This window comes from Macaca thibetana, chromosome 2, assembly GCF_024542745.1.
Source record: "Macaca thibetana thibetana isolate TM-01 chromosome 2, ASM2454274v1, whole genome shotgun sequence".
Classification (NCBI taxonomy): Eukaryota; Metazoa; Chordata; class Mammalia; order Primates; family Cercopithecidae; genus Macaca; species Macaca thibetana.
The window spans coordinates 152,077,877-152,091,936 of record NC_065579.1 but is presented as its reverse complement, the minus strand read 5'-3'; the positions used below and the strand labels follow the sequence as shown (position 1 = coordinate 152,091,936).

At 38.1% G+C, this 14,060-nt stretch overlaps 2 protein-coding genes across 3 annotated transcripts in view; both read right to left on the bottom strand.

Annotated features, from left to right (window-relative positions):
* KPNA1 (karyopherin subunit alpha 1) overlaps window positions 1–14,060 on the bottom strand; it is a 335,799-nt gene that overhangs the window by 18,246 nt on the left and 303,493 nt on the right. For both annotated transcript variants that reach the window (XM_050781846.1, XM_050781845.1), the window contains 4 exons: window positions 9,517–9,648; window positions 7,869–7,957; window positions 7,447–7,546; window positions 5,350–5,513 (listed from right to left, as the gene is read on the bottom strand). In XM_050781846.1, coding sequence (XP_050637803.1) covers window positions 5,350–5,513; window positions 7,447–7,546; window positions 7,869–7,957; window positions 9,517–9,648 — 485 coding nt within the window. The remainder of the gene's footprint in view (window positions 1–5,349; window positions 5,514–7,446; window positions 7,547–7,868; window positions 7,958–9,516; window positions 9,649–14,060) is intronic.
* MIX23 (mitochondrial matrix import factor 23) overlaps window positions 1–14,060 on the bottom strand; it is a 304,832-nt gene that overhangs the window by 83,522 nt on the left and 207,250 nt on the right. The window lies entirely within an intron of this gene.

Here is a 14,060-nt window from a genome sequence, read left to right as displayed (position 1 = left end):
CAGGTCCCTGATTTCCTGCAACAGTAGCCTAACTGGGAGACACCACTCAGTAGGAACTGAGAGACACTTCATACAGGCGAGTGCCCCTCTGGGATGAAGCTTTCAGAGGAAATAACAGGCAGCAATATTTGCTGTTCTGCAATATTTGCTGTTCTGTGGCCTCTGCTGGTGATACCCACGAAAACAGGGTCTGGAGTGGACCTCCAGCAAACTCCAACAGACCTGCAGCTGAGGGACCTGACTGTTAGAAGGAAAACTAATAAACAGAAAGGAATAGCATCAACATCAACAAAAAGGACATCCGCACCAAGACCTCACCTGTAGGTCACGAACATCAAAGACCAAAGGTAGATATAACCACAAAGATGGGGAGAAACTAGAGCAGAAAAGCTGAAAATTGTAAAAAGTAGAGCGCCTCTTCTACAAAGGATCGCAGCTTCTTGCCAGCAACGGAACAAAGCTGGACGGAGAATAACTTTGATGAGTTGACAGAAGTAGGCTTCAGACAGTCGGTAATAACAAACTTCTCCGAGCTAAAGAAGCATGTTCTAACCCATCGCAAGGAAGCTAAAACCCCTGAACAAAGGTTAGATGAATGGCTAACTAGAATACACAGTGTATAGAAGACCTTAAATGACCTGATGGAGCTGAAAACCATGACACAAGAACTTCGTGATGAATGCACAAGCTTCAGTAGCCAATTCGATCAAGTGGAAGAAAGGATATCAGTGACTGAAGATCAAATTAATGAAATAAAGTGTGAAGACAAGATTAGAGAAAAAAGAGTAAAAAGAAAAGAACAAAGCCTCCAAGAAAAATGGGACTATGTGAAAAGACCAAATCTATGTTTGACTGGTGAACCTGAAAGTGATGGGAAGAATGGAAACAAGTTGGAAAACACTCTGCAGGATATTATCCAGGAGAACTTCCCCAACCTAGCAAGGCAGGCCAACATTCAAATTCAGGAAATACAGAGAACACCACTAAGATACTCTTCAAGAAGAGCAACCCCAAGACACATAATTGTCAGATTCACCAAGGTTGAAATGAAGGAAAAAATGTTAAGGGCAGCCAGAGAGAAAGGTCAGGTTACCCACAAAGACAAGCCCATCAGACTAACAGCAGATCTCTTGGCCAGAAGAGAGTGGGGGCCAATATTAAACATTCTTAAAGAAAAGAATTTTCAACCCAGAATTTCATATCCAGACAAACTAAGCTTCATAAGTGAAGGAGAAATAAAATCCTTTACAGACAAGCAAATGCTGAGAGTCTGTCACCACCAGACCTGCCTTACAAGAGTTCCTGAAGGACACAGTAAACATGGAAAGAAACAACCGGTATCAGCCACTGCAAAAACATGCCAAATTGTAAAGACCATCAATGCTAGGAAGAAATTGCATCAATTAACGGGCAAAATAACCAGCTAACATCATAATGATAGGATGAAATTCACACATAACGATATTAACCTTAACTGTAAATAGGTTAAATCCCCCAATGAAAAGACACAGACTGGCAAATTGGATAAAAAGTCAAGACCCATCAGTGTGCTGTATTCAGGAGACCCATCTCACGTGCAGAGACACACACAGGCTCAAAATAAAGGGATGGAGGAAGATCTACCAAGCAAACAGAAAACAAAAAAAGGCAGGGGTTGCAATCCTAGTCTCTGATAAAACAGACTTTAAACCAACAAAGATCAAAAGAGACAAAGCCATTACATAATGGTAAAGGGATTAATTCAACAAGAAAAACTAACTATCCTAAATATATATGCACCCAATACAGGAGCACCCAGATTCATAAAGTCTGTAAAGACCTATAAAGAGACTTAGACTCCCACACAATAATAATGGGAGACTTTAACACCCCAATGTCAATATTAGACACATCAACGAGACAGAAGGTTAACAAGGATATCCAGGACTTGAACTCCGCTTTGCACCAAGTGGACCTAATAGACATCTACAGAACTCTCCACCCCAAATCAACAAAATATACACTCTTCTCAGCACCACACTGCACTTATTCTAAAACTGACCACATAATTGGAAGTAAAACACCGCTCAGCAAATGTAAAAGAACAGAAATCATAACAAACTCTCTCTCAGACCAGAGTGCAATCAAATTAGAACTCAGGATTAAGAAACTCACTCAAAACTGCACAACTATATGGAAACGTAACAACCTGCTCCTGAATGACTACTGGGTAAATAATGAAATGAAGGCAGAAATAAAGATGTTCTTTGAAACCAGTGAGAACAAAGACACAATGTACCAGAATCTCTGGGACACATTTAAAGTAGTGTGTAAAGGGAAATTTATGGCACTAAATGCCCACAAGAGAAAGCAGGAAAGATCTAAAAGCAACACCCAACATCACCATTAAAAGAACTACAGAAGCAGGAGCAAACAAATTCAAAAGCTAGCAGAAGGCAAGAAGTAACTAAGATCAGAAAAGAACTGAAAGAGATAAGAGATACAAAAAACTCTTCAAAAAAATCAATGAATCCAGGAGCTGGTTTTTTGAAAAGATCAATAAAATTGACAGACTGCTAACAAGACTAATAAAGAAGAGAAAAGAATCAAATAGACACAATAAAAAAAGGATAAAGGTGATACCACCACCGATCCCACAGAAATACAAACTACCATCAGAGAATACTATAAACACCTCCACGCCAATAAACTAGAAAATCTAAAAGAAATGGATAAATTCCTAGACATATACACTTCCCAAGACTAAACCAAGAAGTTGAATCCCTGAATAGACCAATAACAGGCTCTGAAATTGAGGCAGTAATTAATAGCCTACCAACCAAAAAAAGCCCAGGATCAGATGGATTCACAGCCAAGTTCTACCAGGTACACAGAGGAGCTGGTACCGCTCCTTCTGAAACTATTCCAATCAACAGAAAAAGAGGGAATCTTCCCTAACTCATTTTATGAGGCCAGCATCATCCTGATACCAAAGCCTGGCAGAGACACAACAAAAAAAGAGAATTTTAGACCAATATCCCTGATGAACACTGGTGCGAAAATCCTCAATACAATACTGGCAAACCGAATCCAGCAGCACATCAAAAAGCTTATCCACCACGATCAAGTGGACTTCATCCCTGGGATGCAAGGCTGGTTCAACATACGCAAATCAATAAACGTAATCCAGCATATAAACAGAACCAAAGACAAAAACCGCATGATTATCTCAATAGATGCAGAAAAGGCCTTTGACAAAATTCAACAGCCCTTCATGCTAAAAACTCTCAATAAACTAGGTATTGATGGAACATATCTCAAAATAATAAGAGCTATTTATGACAAACCCATAGCCAATATCATACTGAATAGGCAAAAACTGGAAGCATTCCCTTTGAAAACTGGAACAAGACAACGATGCCCTCTGTCACCACTCCTATTCAATATAGTGTTGAAAGTTCTGGCCAGGGCAATCAGGCAAGAGAAAGAAATAAAGAGTATTCAATTAGGAAAAGGGGAAGTCAAATTGTCCCTAGTTGCAGATGACATGATTGTATATTTAGAAAACCCCATCATCTCAGCCCAAAATCTCCTTAAGCTGATAAGCAACTTCAGCAAAGTCTCAGGATACAAAATCAATGGGCAAAAATCACAAGCATTCCTATGACAAAGGGCTAATATCCAGAATCTACAAAGAAATTAAATTAATTTACAAGAAAAAACAACCCCTCAAAAAGTGGGCAAAGGATATAAAGAGACACTTCTCATAAAAGACTTTTATGCAGCCAACAGACACATGAAAAAATGCTCATGATCACTGGTCATCAGAAAAATGCAAATCAAAACCACAATGAGATACTATCTCACGTCAGTTAGAATGGCAATCATTAAAAAGTCAGAAAACAAGAGATGCTGGAGAGGATGTGAAGAAATAGGAACACTTTTACACTGTTGGTGAGTGTAAATTAGTTCAACCATTGTGGAAGACAGTGTGGCGATTCCTCAAGGATCTAGAACAAGAAATACTATTTGACCCAGTGATCCTATTACTGGGTATATACCCAAAGGATTATAAATCATGCTACAACAAAGACACATGCATGTTTACTGCAGCACTATTCACAATAGCAAAGACTTGGAACCAACCCAAATGTCCATCAATGATAGACTGGATTGAGAAAATGTGGCACATATACACCATGCAATACTATGCAGCCATAAAAAAGGATGAGTTCATATCCTTTGCAGGGACATGGATGAAGCTGGAAACCATCATTCTAACTAAACTATCACAAGGACAGAAAACCAAACACTGAATGTTCTCACTCATAGGCGGGAACTGAATGATGAGAACACCTGGACACAGGGTGGGGAACATCACACACCAGGGCCTGTGGTGGAGTGGGGAGCAGGCAGAGGCATAGCATTAAGAGAGATACCTAACGTAAATGACAAGTTAATGGGTGCAGCAAATCAACATGGTACATATGTATACCTATGTAACAAACCTGCATGTTGTGCACATTTACCCTAGAACTTAAAGTATTTTTTAAAAAGTCAAAAAAAAAAAAAAGGCTAAAATATATAGTAGTCTAGTGACTGAAGAATACAAAGGATTACTTCCCAGATTTTGAATGATGTACTTCAGACTCCTGCAGCATCATACTGCCATTAATTCACATTAGCACGACATTACTGATCTGCATCCGGTCTGTAGCCTGCTATAATCCCAGAGTTTTGTATTTTGTATTAATACATTATAACTATCTAATCTATTCCAAATGTCATGTTCGAGACAATGTCTCCTTGCATCTACTTTCTACTTTGAATTTCCCATGGCTTGTAACTGTACCATTTCTCCATTATGTTATCATTTTCATTTTTTTCTTCTGCAGTATCTAAAAATTTGATTATTACGGTCTCATATTATTTGTCACGAGTAAATTTTCCACTTCGTTATCAAAAGCATCACAGACATGATAAAGCAAAATAAGATTCAATTTCTGATACTTGTCTAAAATAAGCTCTAAATGAGACAGATAAGGAATGACTATTTTAGTGGCAGTATGCCTTCTGATGTCCAGTGGTTGATCTTAGGTCATCCAGTACGAGCCTGCAACTACACATATCGGAGTTTTCCCAATGTTTCTGCCAAAGGTCTGCTAACAGCAGAGGAGTAAGAGGTTCTCTATAAACCTCAATAAAACAAGACAAATGGATCTGACATCAACATAAACAAGTAACAAAAACAGTAGCCCAAAGCACAATAAATCAATTATCATGTATAATCAATTAATATTTAAGTATTAGCAGCTAGAAAACTAGTACCAAGGGAAAAAAAGTGGACACACTTTCTAAAAGATATCTTACATCAGCAGTTCCACAAGTCTCCTACATACTCCCGCATCGATGACTGCTTGAATTTTATCATTGGGTCCATCTGATAGATATGAGAGGGCCCAGCAGGCATCAGCCAGTACATCAGTGTCACTGACAAACAGCAACCAGGAAAGCACATTCAGACATGGAGAAACCTGTAAAAGGAAAATGATGATTATGAAATTTAATAGCCTAAAGCCAGAAGTGAGGTGAGATACTCAAGAAGGCAACCAGGCATATACTTGGTGACTTCTAGGGTGATTTGCTCTTCTAAAGATGAAGCAGCAAGTACCTAAGTGGCATTTCCGTCTTTGGCAATGTTGTCAGTGATCTTGCACTAATCTGTAGTCAAAGCCCAAGGAAAATAATTTCAGAGAGCAAAGTTTTATATACATCAATTCTTGGAGTGAGATTCCCTGTCAAAACACATTCTTTGTGGACTAAATAGGTAAAGGAACTTTCACAAATGCGAAAGCTATAAAATTCTGTATTTCAGATACTTTGTTATAGACCAAAAATGCTAAGGTTTTAAGATGAATTCAGTGAAATATGATTCCAAATTAAAAACAACTACAAAAAAACCCGTTTAATATCCAGAATCTGCAAGAAATTCAAATCTAACAAAAACAATCCCATCAAGAAATTCAAATCTAACAATAACAATCCCATCAAAAAGTGGGCTAAGGACACAAACAGCCAATTCTCAAAAGAAGATATACAAACAGCCAATAAACATATTAAAAAATGCAGCCAGGCACGGTGGCTCATGCCTGTAATCCCAGCACTCTGGGAGGCTGAGGTGGGTGGATCACCTGAGGTCAGGAGTTCAAGACCAACCTGGCCAAGATGGTGAAACCCCGTCTCTACTAAAAATACAAAAATTAGCTGGACGTGGTGGTGCGCCTGTAATCCCAGCTATTCGGGAAGCTGAGGCAGGAGAATCACTTGAACCCAGGAGGTGGAGGTTGCAGTGTGCCAAGACCGTACCAGTGCACTATAAGCCTGGGCAATAAGAGCAAAACTGTCTCAAAAAACCAAAAAACAAACAAACAAGAAAAATAGACGTTGGCATGAATGTGGTGAAAAGGGAACACTTTTACACTGTTGCTGGAAGTGTAAACCAGTAAAACCACTATGGAAAACAGTGTGGAGATTCCTTAAAGAACTAAAAGTATATCTACCATTTGATGCCCAATCCTATTCCTGGGTATCTACCCAGAGGAAAAGAAGTCATTATACGAAAAAGATACTTGTACACACAGGTTTAGAGCAGCACAATTCACAATTGCAAATGCACAGAACCAGCCCAAATGCCCATCAATCAACAAGTAGATAAAGAAAATGTGATATATATACCATAGACTACTACTCAGCCATAAAAAGGAACGAAACAATGGCATTTGCAGCAACCTGGATCGAACTGGAGACCATTATTCTAAGTAAAGTAACTCAGGACTGGAAAACCAAACATCAGATGTTCTCATTCATTAAGTGGGAGCTAAGCTATGAGGACACAAAAGCGTAAGAATGATACAATGGACTTTGGGGACTCAGGGAGAAAGGACTGGAGGTGGGTGAGAAATGAAAGACTACACACTGGATACAGTATATACTGCCTGGGTGATGGGTGCACCAAAATATCAGAAATCACCACTCAACAAGTAACTCATGTACCTAAACACCACCTGTTCCCCAAAAACCTGTTGAAAAAAAAAAAACAATCTCATGGACTCCCAGAGAACTCACAGATCACATTCTGAGAACCATTGTTTTAAGAGAACTGAAAGGATAGTCTCTTAATACAGTATACTAATTGTATGCAGCCTAATTTCAATAAGCTTTACAAATTCTTCCTTCATGCTATGCTTTATTTGCAGTCCCTTCGTAAATGTGCACCTTCAAGTTATGCTTTAAATTTGCTTTTTAAATAATAAAGAGAACCAACAAAAACAACAGTTTGTCTGAAAACAGATAAAATTCTAACATTTTAAATTTTAACAAAAATTATCTTTCTGTTCACCTTACTATTGGTTGCTATATTCTTTTAATTGTATTTTTCTGCCAATGTCCCAAAAGCATAGTCCTTACCTTTGCAAATTCTGGAGGTGGACTTTTCCCTCTACAGAGATTAGACAAAGCCCATACTGCATTCCGGGTCATGGTCAGGCGGTTTTGCTTTGAAAATAACCTACAAGCACGATGGTACAATGGTAAACTATATAACAGACAGTGATTATCTGATGACATAAATACTAAATAATACTTTTGATAAAGAGATGTCTTCAGACAGCTTTTCTCCAAAACATTAAAACTTCATTAATTCTGATGCAAGTAATTCAGAATTTTGGCACGGAAAAAGATAGGGTGCTGGAGGAAATGATCTATACAAGAAAATATCTGAAATAAAAAATAACACTAGAAAATCCAAAATGATTTCCAAAGATGTAATGCTTTCTGAGGAATCTCTTACATTTTTATTCTCAAAAAGGAAGAAGGAAGAAGAAACTTACTGCAAAAGAGGGGGAAGGATATTGCAGTCTAAGACATAGTCCCTGCACATGGTACTATCTCCAGCAATGTTGCCAAGAGCCCAGACTGCCTGTGAAAGAATCATTCATTAATAAAGGCTACATAGTTTAATTCCCTCATAATTCTTTCAGATGCCAGTATACCACAATAACACGTTCATCGGCGAGTCAAATGAAATAGTTGTAGGATTGGGGGGGGGGAAGATAAGTAATATCCAAGAGTATACAATAAACAGAGGTTTTCAGTTTATTAAAGGAAAGAACTAATTCTTTTTTGTTTGTTTTTGTTTTTTGAGGCAGAGTCTCACTCTGTCACCCCGTCTGGAGTGCAACACAGTGAAACCCCATCTCTACTAAAAATACAAAATTAGTCAGGTGTGGTGGTAGGCGCCTGTAATCCCAGCTACTCGAGAGGCTGAGGCATGAGAATTGCTTGAACCTGAGAGACAGAGTTGCAGTGAGCCGAGATTGAGCCAATGCACTCCAGCCTGGGTGACAGAGATTGTAAGACAGAAAGAAAGACAGACAGAAAGACAGACAGAAAGAAAGAAAGAGAGAGAGAGAGAGAGAGAGAGAGAGAGAGAGAGAGAGAGAAAGAAAGAAAGAAAAGCAAAGTAAAGCAAGAAAGCAAGAAAAAGAGAAAGAGAATTTTCTTGCTTACATAAGAAAACAGTGAACAAAAAGAAGTTTGTTTTCTGTACCCTTCTGCACAAAAGTAGCAAAGACTAGCCACTTTCTTTTTTTTGAGATAGGTCTCGCTCTGTTACCGAGGCTGGAGTATGGTGGTGTGATCTCGGCTCACTGCAGCCTCCACCTCCTGGAGCTCAAGTGAACCCTCCCACCTCAGCCTATCAAACAGCTGGGACAACAGACGTGTGCCACCATGGCCACCTACTTTATTTTCTGTAGAGACGGGGTTTCACCATGGTGCCCTGGCTGGTCTCGAGCTCCTGGGCTCAAGCAATTTGCCCACCTCAGCCTCCCAAGTGCTGGAATTACAGGCATGAGCCACAGCAACTGGTCTACTTTCAACACTTGAAATTTCTACAAGAAAAAACCTCTATCAGTAACTGCTTACATGGTCTAAAAAAGTACATATACATGGCTTAAAGAATGTCAGGTTTGGAAGGGGAAGATTATTTTGTGTCTAAGAGAAATTCCGCCTACAGTCACTAAGACATTTTCTATTTGATTAAGACTAAATTTCTAGAACACTCCTTTGTGACAATCCATAGATTACCAAAGCCAACTGGCAAAACTCAGCCCCTTATTATGACTGAAGGGAAATACTGTTTCTTTTTTTTTTTTTTTTTTTGAGACGGAGTCTTGCTCTCGTTGCCCAAACTGCAGTGCAATGACGCGATCTCGGCTCACTGCAACCTCCGCCTCTTGGGTTCAAGTAATTCTCCTGCCTCAGCCTCCCAAGTGCTGGGATTACAGACACACACCACCACGCCCAGCTAATTTTTGTATTTTTAGTAGAGACAGGATTTCACCATGTTGACTAGGCTGGTCTCGAACTCCTTGTGATCCACCCACCTCGGCCTCCCAAAATGTTGGGATTACAGGCATGAGCGACGTGCCCAGCCGAAAAATTTCTTTCAGCTGCTTCCTTTTGTTTCATTTTTACCTGTTCCTGGACATCTTCAAACTCTGAGCTGAGCAACTCTATGAAGATAGGCACAGCTCCTGCCTGAATCACAATCCGGGTCTGAAGAGAATTTCCTGAAGCAATATTTGTCAGTACCCAAGCTGATTCAAACTATAAAGATAAAAATAATTTTCATTATCATTTTAGAATGTAAAAGCTTATTTACTTATAACAGTAACATTTTCTGTACATGAAAAAAAGATTCTTAGATCATTATTTGCACGTAACCTATCAGTTGAGTACTTTATTAATTTTAAAAGAACATCCAGAAGAGACACCTCAACCTAGAAGAATATTCAGGGTGTCTAAAATTTCAGTTCAAGAAAGAGTAAACATGACGCCATAAAAAGAATGAGGGAGTGTTACATATGCTGATATGGGATGATCTCCCAAGATATACATGAAAACAAAATGCAAACAGTGTACATTAATATGGCATTATACCATATTTTCTAAAAGCATTAAAAAGGAATACATGCATTAATTTACTTATTGCACAGATTATCTCTAGAAGGAGTTATAGGAAACTAAATACTTGTTGCCTGCATGGAAAGGTCCTGGTAACTAGGGAACAAGGATGAAAAAGACATTTTTCACTGGAAAGCTTTATGTGCCTTTTAACCTGTACCATGTATGTTATCTAATAAAAAAAAAAAAAAAGATTTACAAACTTCTGTAGAATGGGCAAAGTAAAATGGGGAGAGAATGTTAGTGTGAAACATAAAATATAGGCACAGTGAAAAAGGCAAAAGGTATCAAATGTTAGGTAGGTGAAAGGAGTTAACAGCACATAATGAAAAGAAATGACAACTTCAAAGCATAAGAGCTTCCAATAAATAAGAGAGCTCCAAACCAAAATACAGAGACAGGACTTTTTGGGCATTCTTAATAGGGAGAGAAAAATGAAGGTAAACTGACTAAAGGTTGATATATAGCATTATAGCACTGATAAACAGAAGATGTAAAGGAAATTATGGCCAACAAAAAATAGAGCATACTACACTAAAATATATCTCTAACACTAACTTGACTCTTTAGCCTAATATTGAGAAATCCAATAATGTACTCTATTTAGTTAAGAATTCTTAATTACATTTCAGATTGTTTCTTCCTCCATTCTCTCTTCTATTTAATAAAGCACATACACAGAAAAAAAGAAAAATTCCATGGTATGTCCTTTAAATCAGAGACAATAACAAGTCATCATCAAATGACCTGTGATTCTTCTAAGCTTCCAGATTAACTAAAAGGTAGCTGTCAGGTAGAAAACTAAATTCATTAATCTTTGGGAATAGAGGAAGACAGAGGAAATGGGCAATCTGATCAAATCACATTCAAAGCTATGCTAATGATACAAAATTCATAGCAGAAGACACATAACCAATGGATGTTCCAAAGAAAACTATAGAAGTGACACACATGAGTGAGGTAAGGGGGTTTAGCAGCAGCAGGGAGGCCCAGAGTAGGAGCACTTCAGTTAAGGAGCCCGTATCTGGTCCCTTTTTGTTATAACAAAAATTCTGGAGACTTGCACATTAAACCCCAGGTACCATGAAATAAAAATTCTTCCCATATTTATCCCTGTGATTAAATTACTAATGAAAACAACACTCCGACCCTTTCAGTACGTCTGAATTAAAACTTGACATTTGTACCGTACTTTATATCCTCTTTTTCTGAGACGGAGTCTCGCTCTTGTTGCCCAGGCTCGAGTGCAATGGCACGTTCTCAGCTCACTGCAACCTCCGCCTCCCAAGTAGCTGGGATTACAGGCATGTAACATCACGCCCGGCTAATTTTTGTATTTTTAGTAGAGACGAGGTTTCATCATGTAGGTCAGGCTGGTCTTGAACTCCTGACCTCAAGTCATCCTCCCATCTAGGCCTCCCAAAGTGCTAGGATTACAGGTGTGATCCCGGCCACTTTATATTTTCAAAGTACTATTCACATACTCGCAGAGGATCCCTACGATAACCCAGAGATGTAAGGTATCTGGCTTTTCTTGTGTACAAATGAGGAAACTATCCAAAAAAATCCAACAATTTGACTAATGATTCGAGTAATGTTACACAGTCCAAGACAAGGACTGTTACAGCCTCCTAATCTAATACATTATGAAGCCCAGTCATAGTTTCCTGAAACAAAATGCTGACCCAGAAATATTTCAATTGCTTGTAGTTTGGATATCTAGTGCAAGAAATTTTAAATAACAGTATGTCAGATTATTTATACTAAAAAAGAAAAAACAAGTTCACCTAAAATGTAGTTTCTTTTGCTTACTAGGAAAATTAATTTGTAAACCAGAGTCATATGATGTAAGTATAAAAGCAAACTGTCCCACCACAAGGCAGGCTCAAAGTTCAATAAACAGTCATCAGATACTGCAAACATCAAGTCAAATAAAAGGAAACTGTAAGGAAAAGTAATCTGGAAAAAAAATAAGACCAGAATACATACCGTCTGTATAAAAGAAAAAGATTACAGTGAGATTTGGATGCAAAGAAATTATAATTATAACCTGGGTACATAGGGATATAGTACAGAGTTATTGGTGAGAAAAAATTACTTAGAATACTAATTGGTGCCAGCATTCAAACTGCTATTTTGAGTTTAGCACCAAAGATCTCAGGGGAAATGAGGGAGAATTCCAGAAGCTACACAAGTTAATAAAATACAAAAGCAAAACAATTCAAGTGACAATGACTAAGAAAATGAAAAATAAGTGAATAACAGCCTGAATACAGATGGTAAAAAGAGAGAGAAATTATTACATCTTAGCAAAAGAATAACATGCCAGTTATGCTCATCACTAAGTAGTATACAATGATGATAACCTCTGAATGCAATTCAGGAATGAAAATCAAGAACATCTTTGCTATTACTGGGGATAGAAGTAAATGGGTAACTCTAACAAGAGGATCACTGAAAATACAACCATATTCATGCATTAAAAAGGCAATAAAAACACACAGGGTGCTGATTACTTTGCTGTTTTCACTTTGTGAAAGCTAATCAAGCTGTATTTGTGAAATTTTCTACACCCATCTACACATGTGTGATATATATGTATGTTTATGCATGTATCCATATATGTATGAGGGGGGGGAGTAAAAAACAGAATTTCCCTGAGTACAGGTCTGTCTCTATTAATGTTAGAAGAAGTAACTGTTAAACGTATTTAAGTATACGTTTTTAAAAATTAGATGTACTTTAAACTACATAACTTCCCTTTCATCACAGTCTATACTTTAAAGCTGTACTCCACTGAGATTTGCCATCTATTTTTGTTTTTTTTTTTCCTAAATGTTTCAGCCTTGGGTACTAGATTAGAATTTAACAAGAAATAGTTGTGAAATGGGAAAGCCTAGAATTGATGGCAAATACATATGCATAAAGTGATGATAGAAACAGCCAAAGAAATTAATTAAAGTAAGCAACTCTACTACGAGGAAATCATTAACCTGGAAAAAAAAAAAATCTAAGAAATGGTATTGCTGAAGTAACAAATGGTGGCCAAATAAAATTTTCACTTCTTTTATTGTTTTAAACTATTATATTCTTAATATCCAAGAATGGCACCATACAAGGAAACAAGCTATCATGCAGCTGTAACTACTTATAAACTGTAATTCCACTCATTATTTTTCACTGTCCTGAACTCACTAAATAAGGCTACAACTGAAATCTGCACACTGAAGGTTTGATGCTTTCTCTCTTCCCTTTCTTAGTCTCTACCTTCTGGCGCTCAGTTCCTTAAATAAGGAAAATGAGAATCCAAAGCTGAAGTACTTCTGACCTCCTATCAAGTTTCCCACTCCAGGTTGAGGTACGCCTGGTTCCCTTTCTCCATTTGGATCAGGACTCTGTTGCTGGCCACTTTGCCGGTTCCACTCTGGTTCCTAGCAAATGCCAGGCTCACCTGGAGAGCAAGTGAAAAGAAAGGCTCACATCAGAAAAATAAACCCAGATTGCAAACTCTGCAGAGAACACTGCCTGAGTCATCTGAGCAACTTTCCAGGAAAGGCAGAGAGATCAATGAAGATGGGAAAAGACACAGGAGGATGAAGGCTTACTGCAGTTTATCACATTAAGCTTTTAGAGGGGACAAGAAAGGCAGAAAAGGGGAAACTAAGCCAATTTAATTCAAATTTACAATTTTTCAAGGATTATCTGTCTAATATTTGGAAACAGAAGGCAATATATTTATTTCTAGCTATTTTTATAAGCTTCTATAAGAAAGTTTGGGAATGCCACATCTCAGCATTGCAAAGGACAGTACAAAGATACTGGGCCTGGACTCAAAGAACCAACAGAATAGGCTCACAGACCATGCCATAAAGCAGACCAGTCTCATGACAAGGGCTCAAGTCTATCTGAGACCTAGATGTCATGGAGCTTGAGAATGCTCTTAGCTAAAAGGCATTGTTTGCTTCCAAAATCCTAGATTCCACCCATGTTCACCTTCAGTACCTGGGCAGCAATGCTCAAAGCAGGCACTTTTATCTCCCTGGTTTGAGGTACCT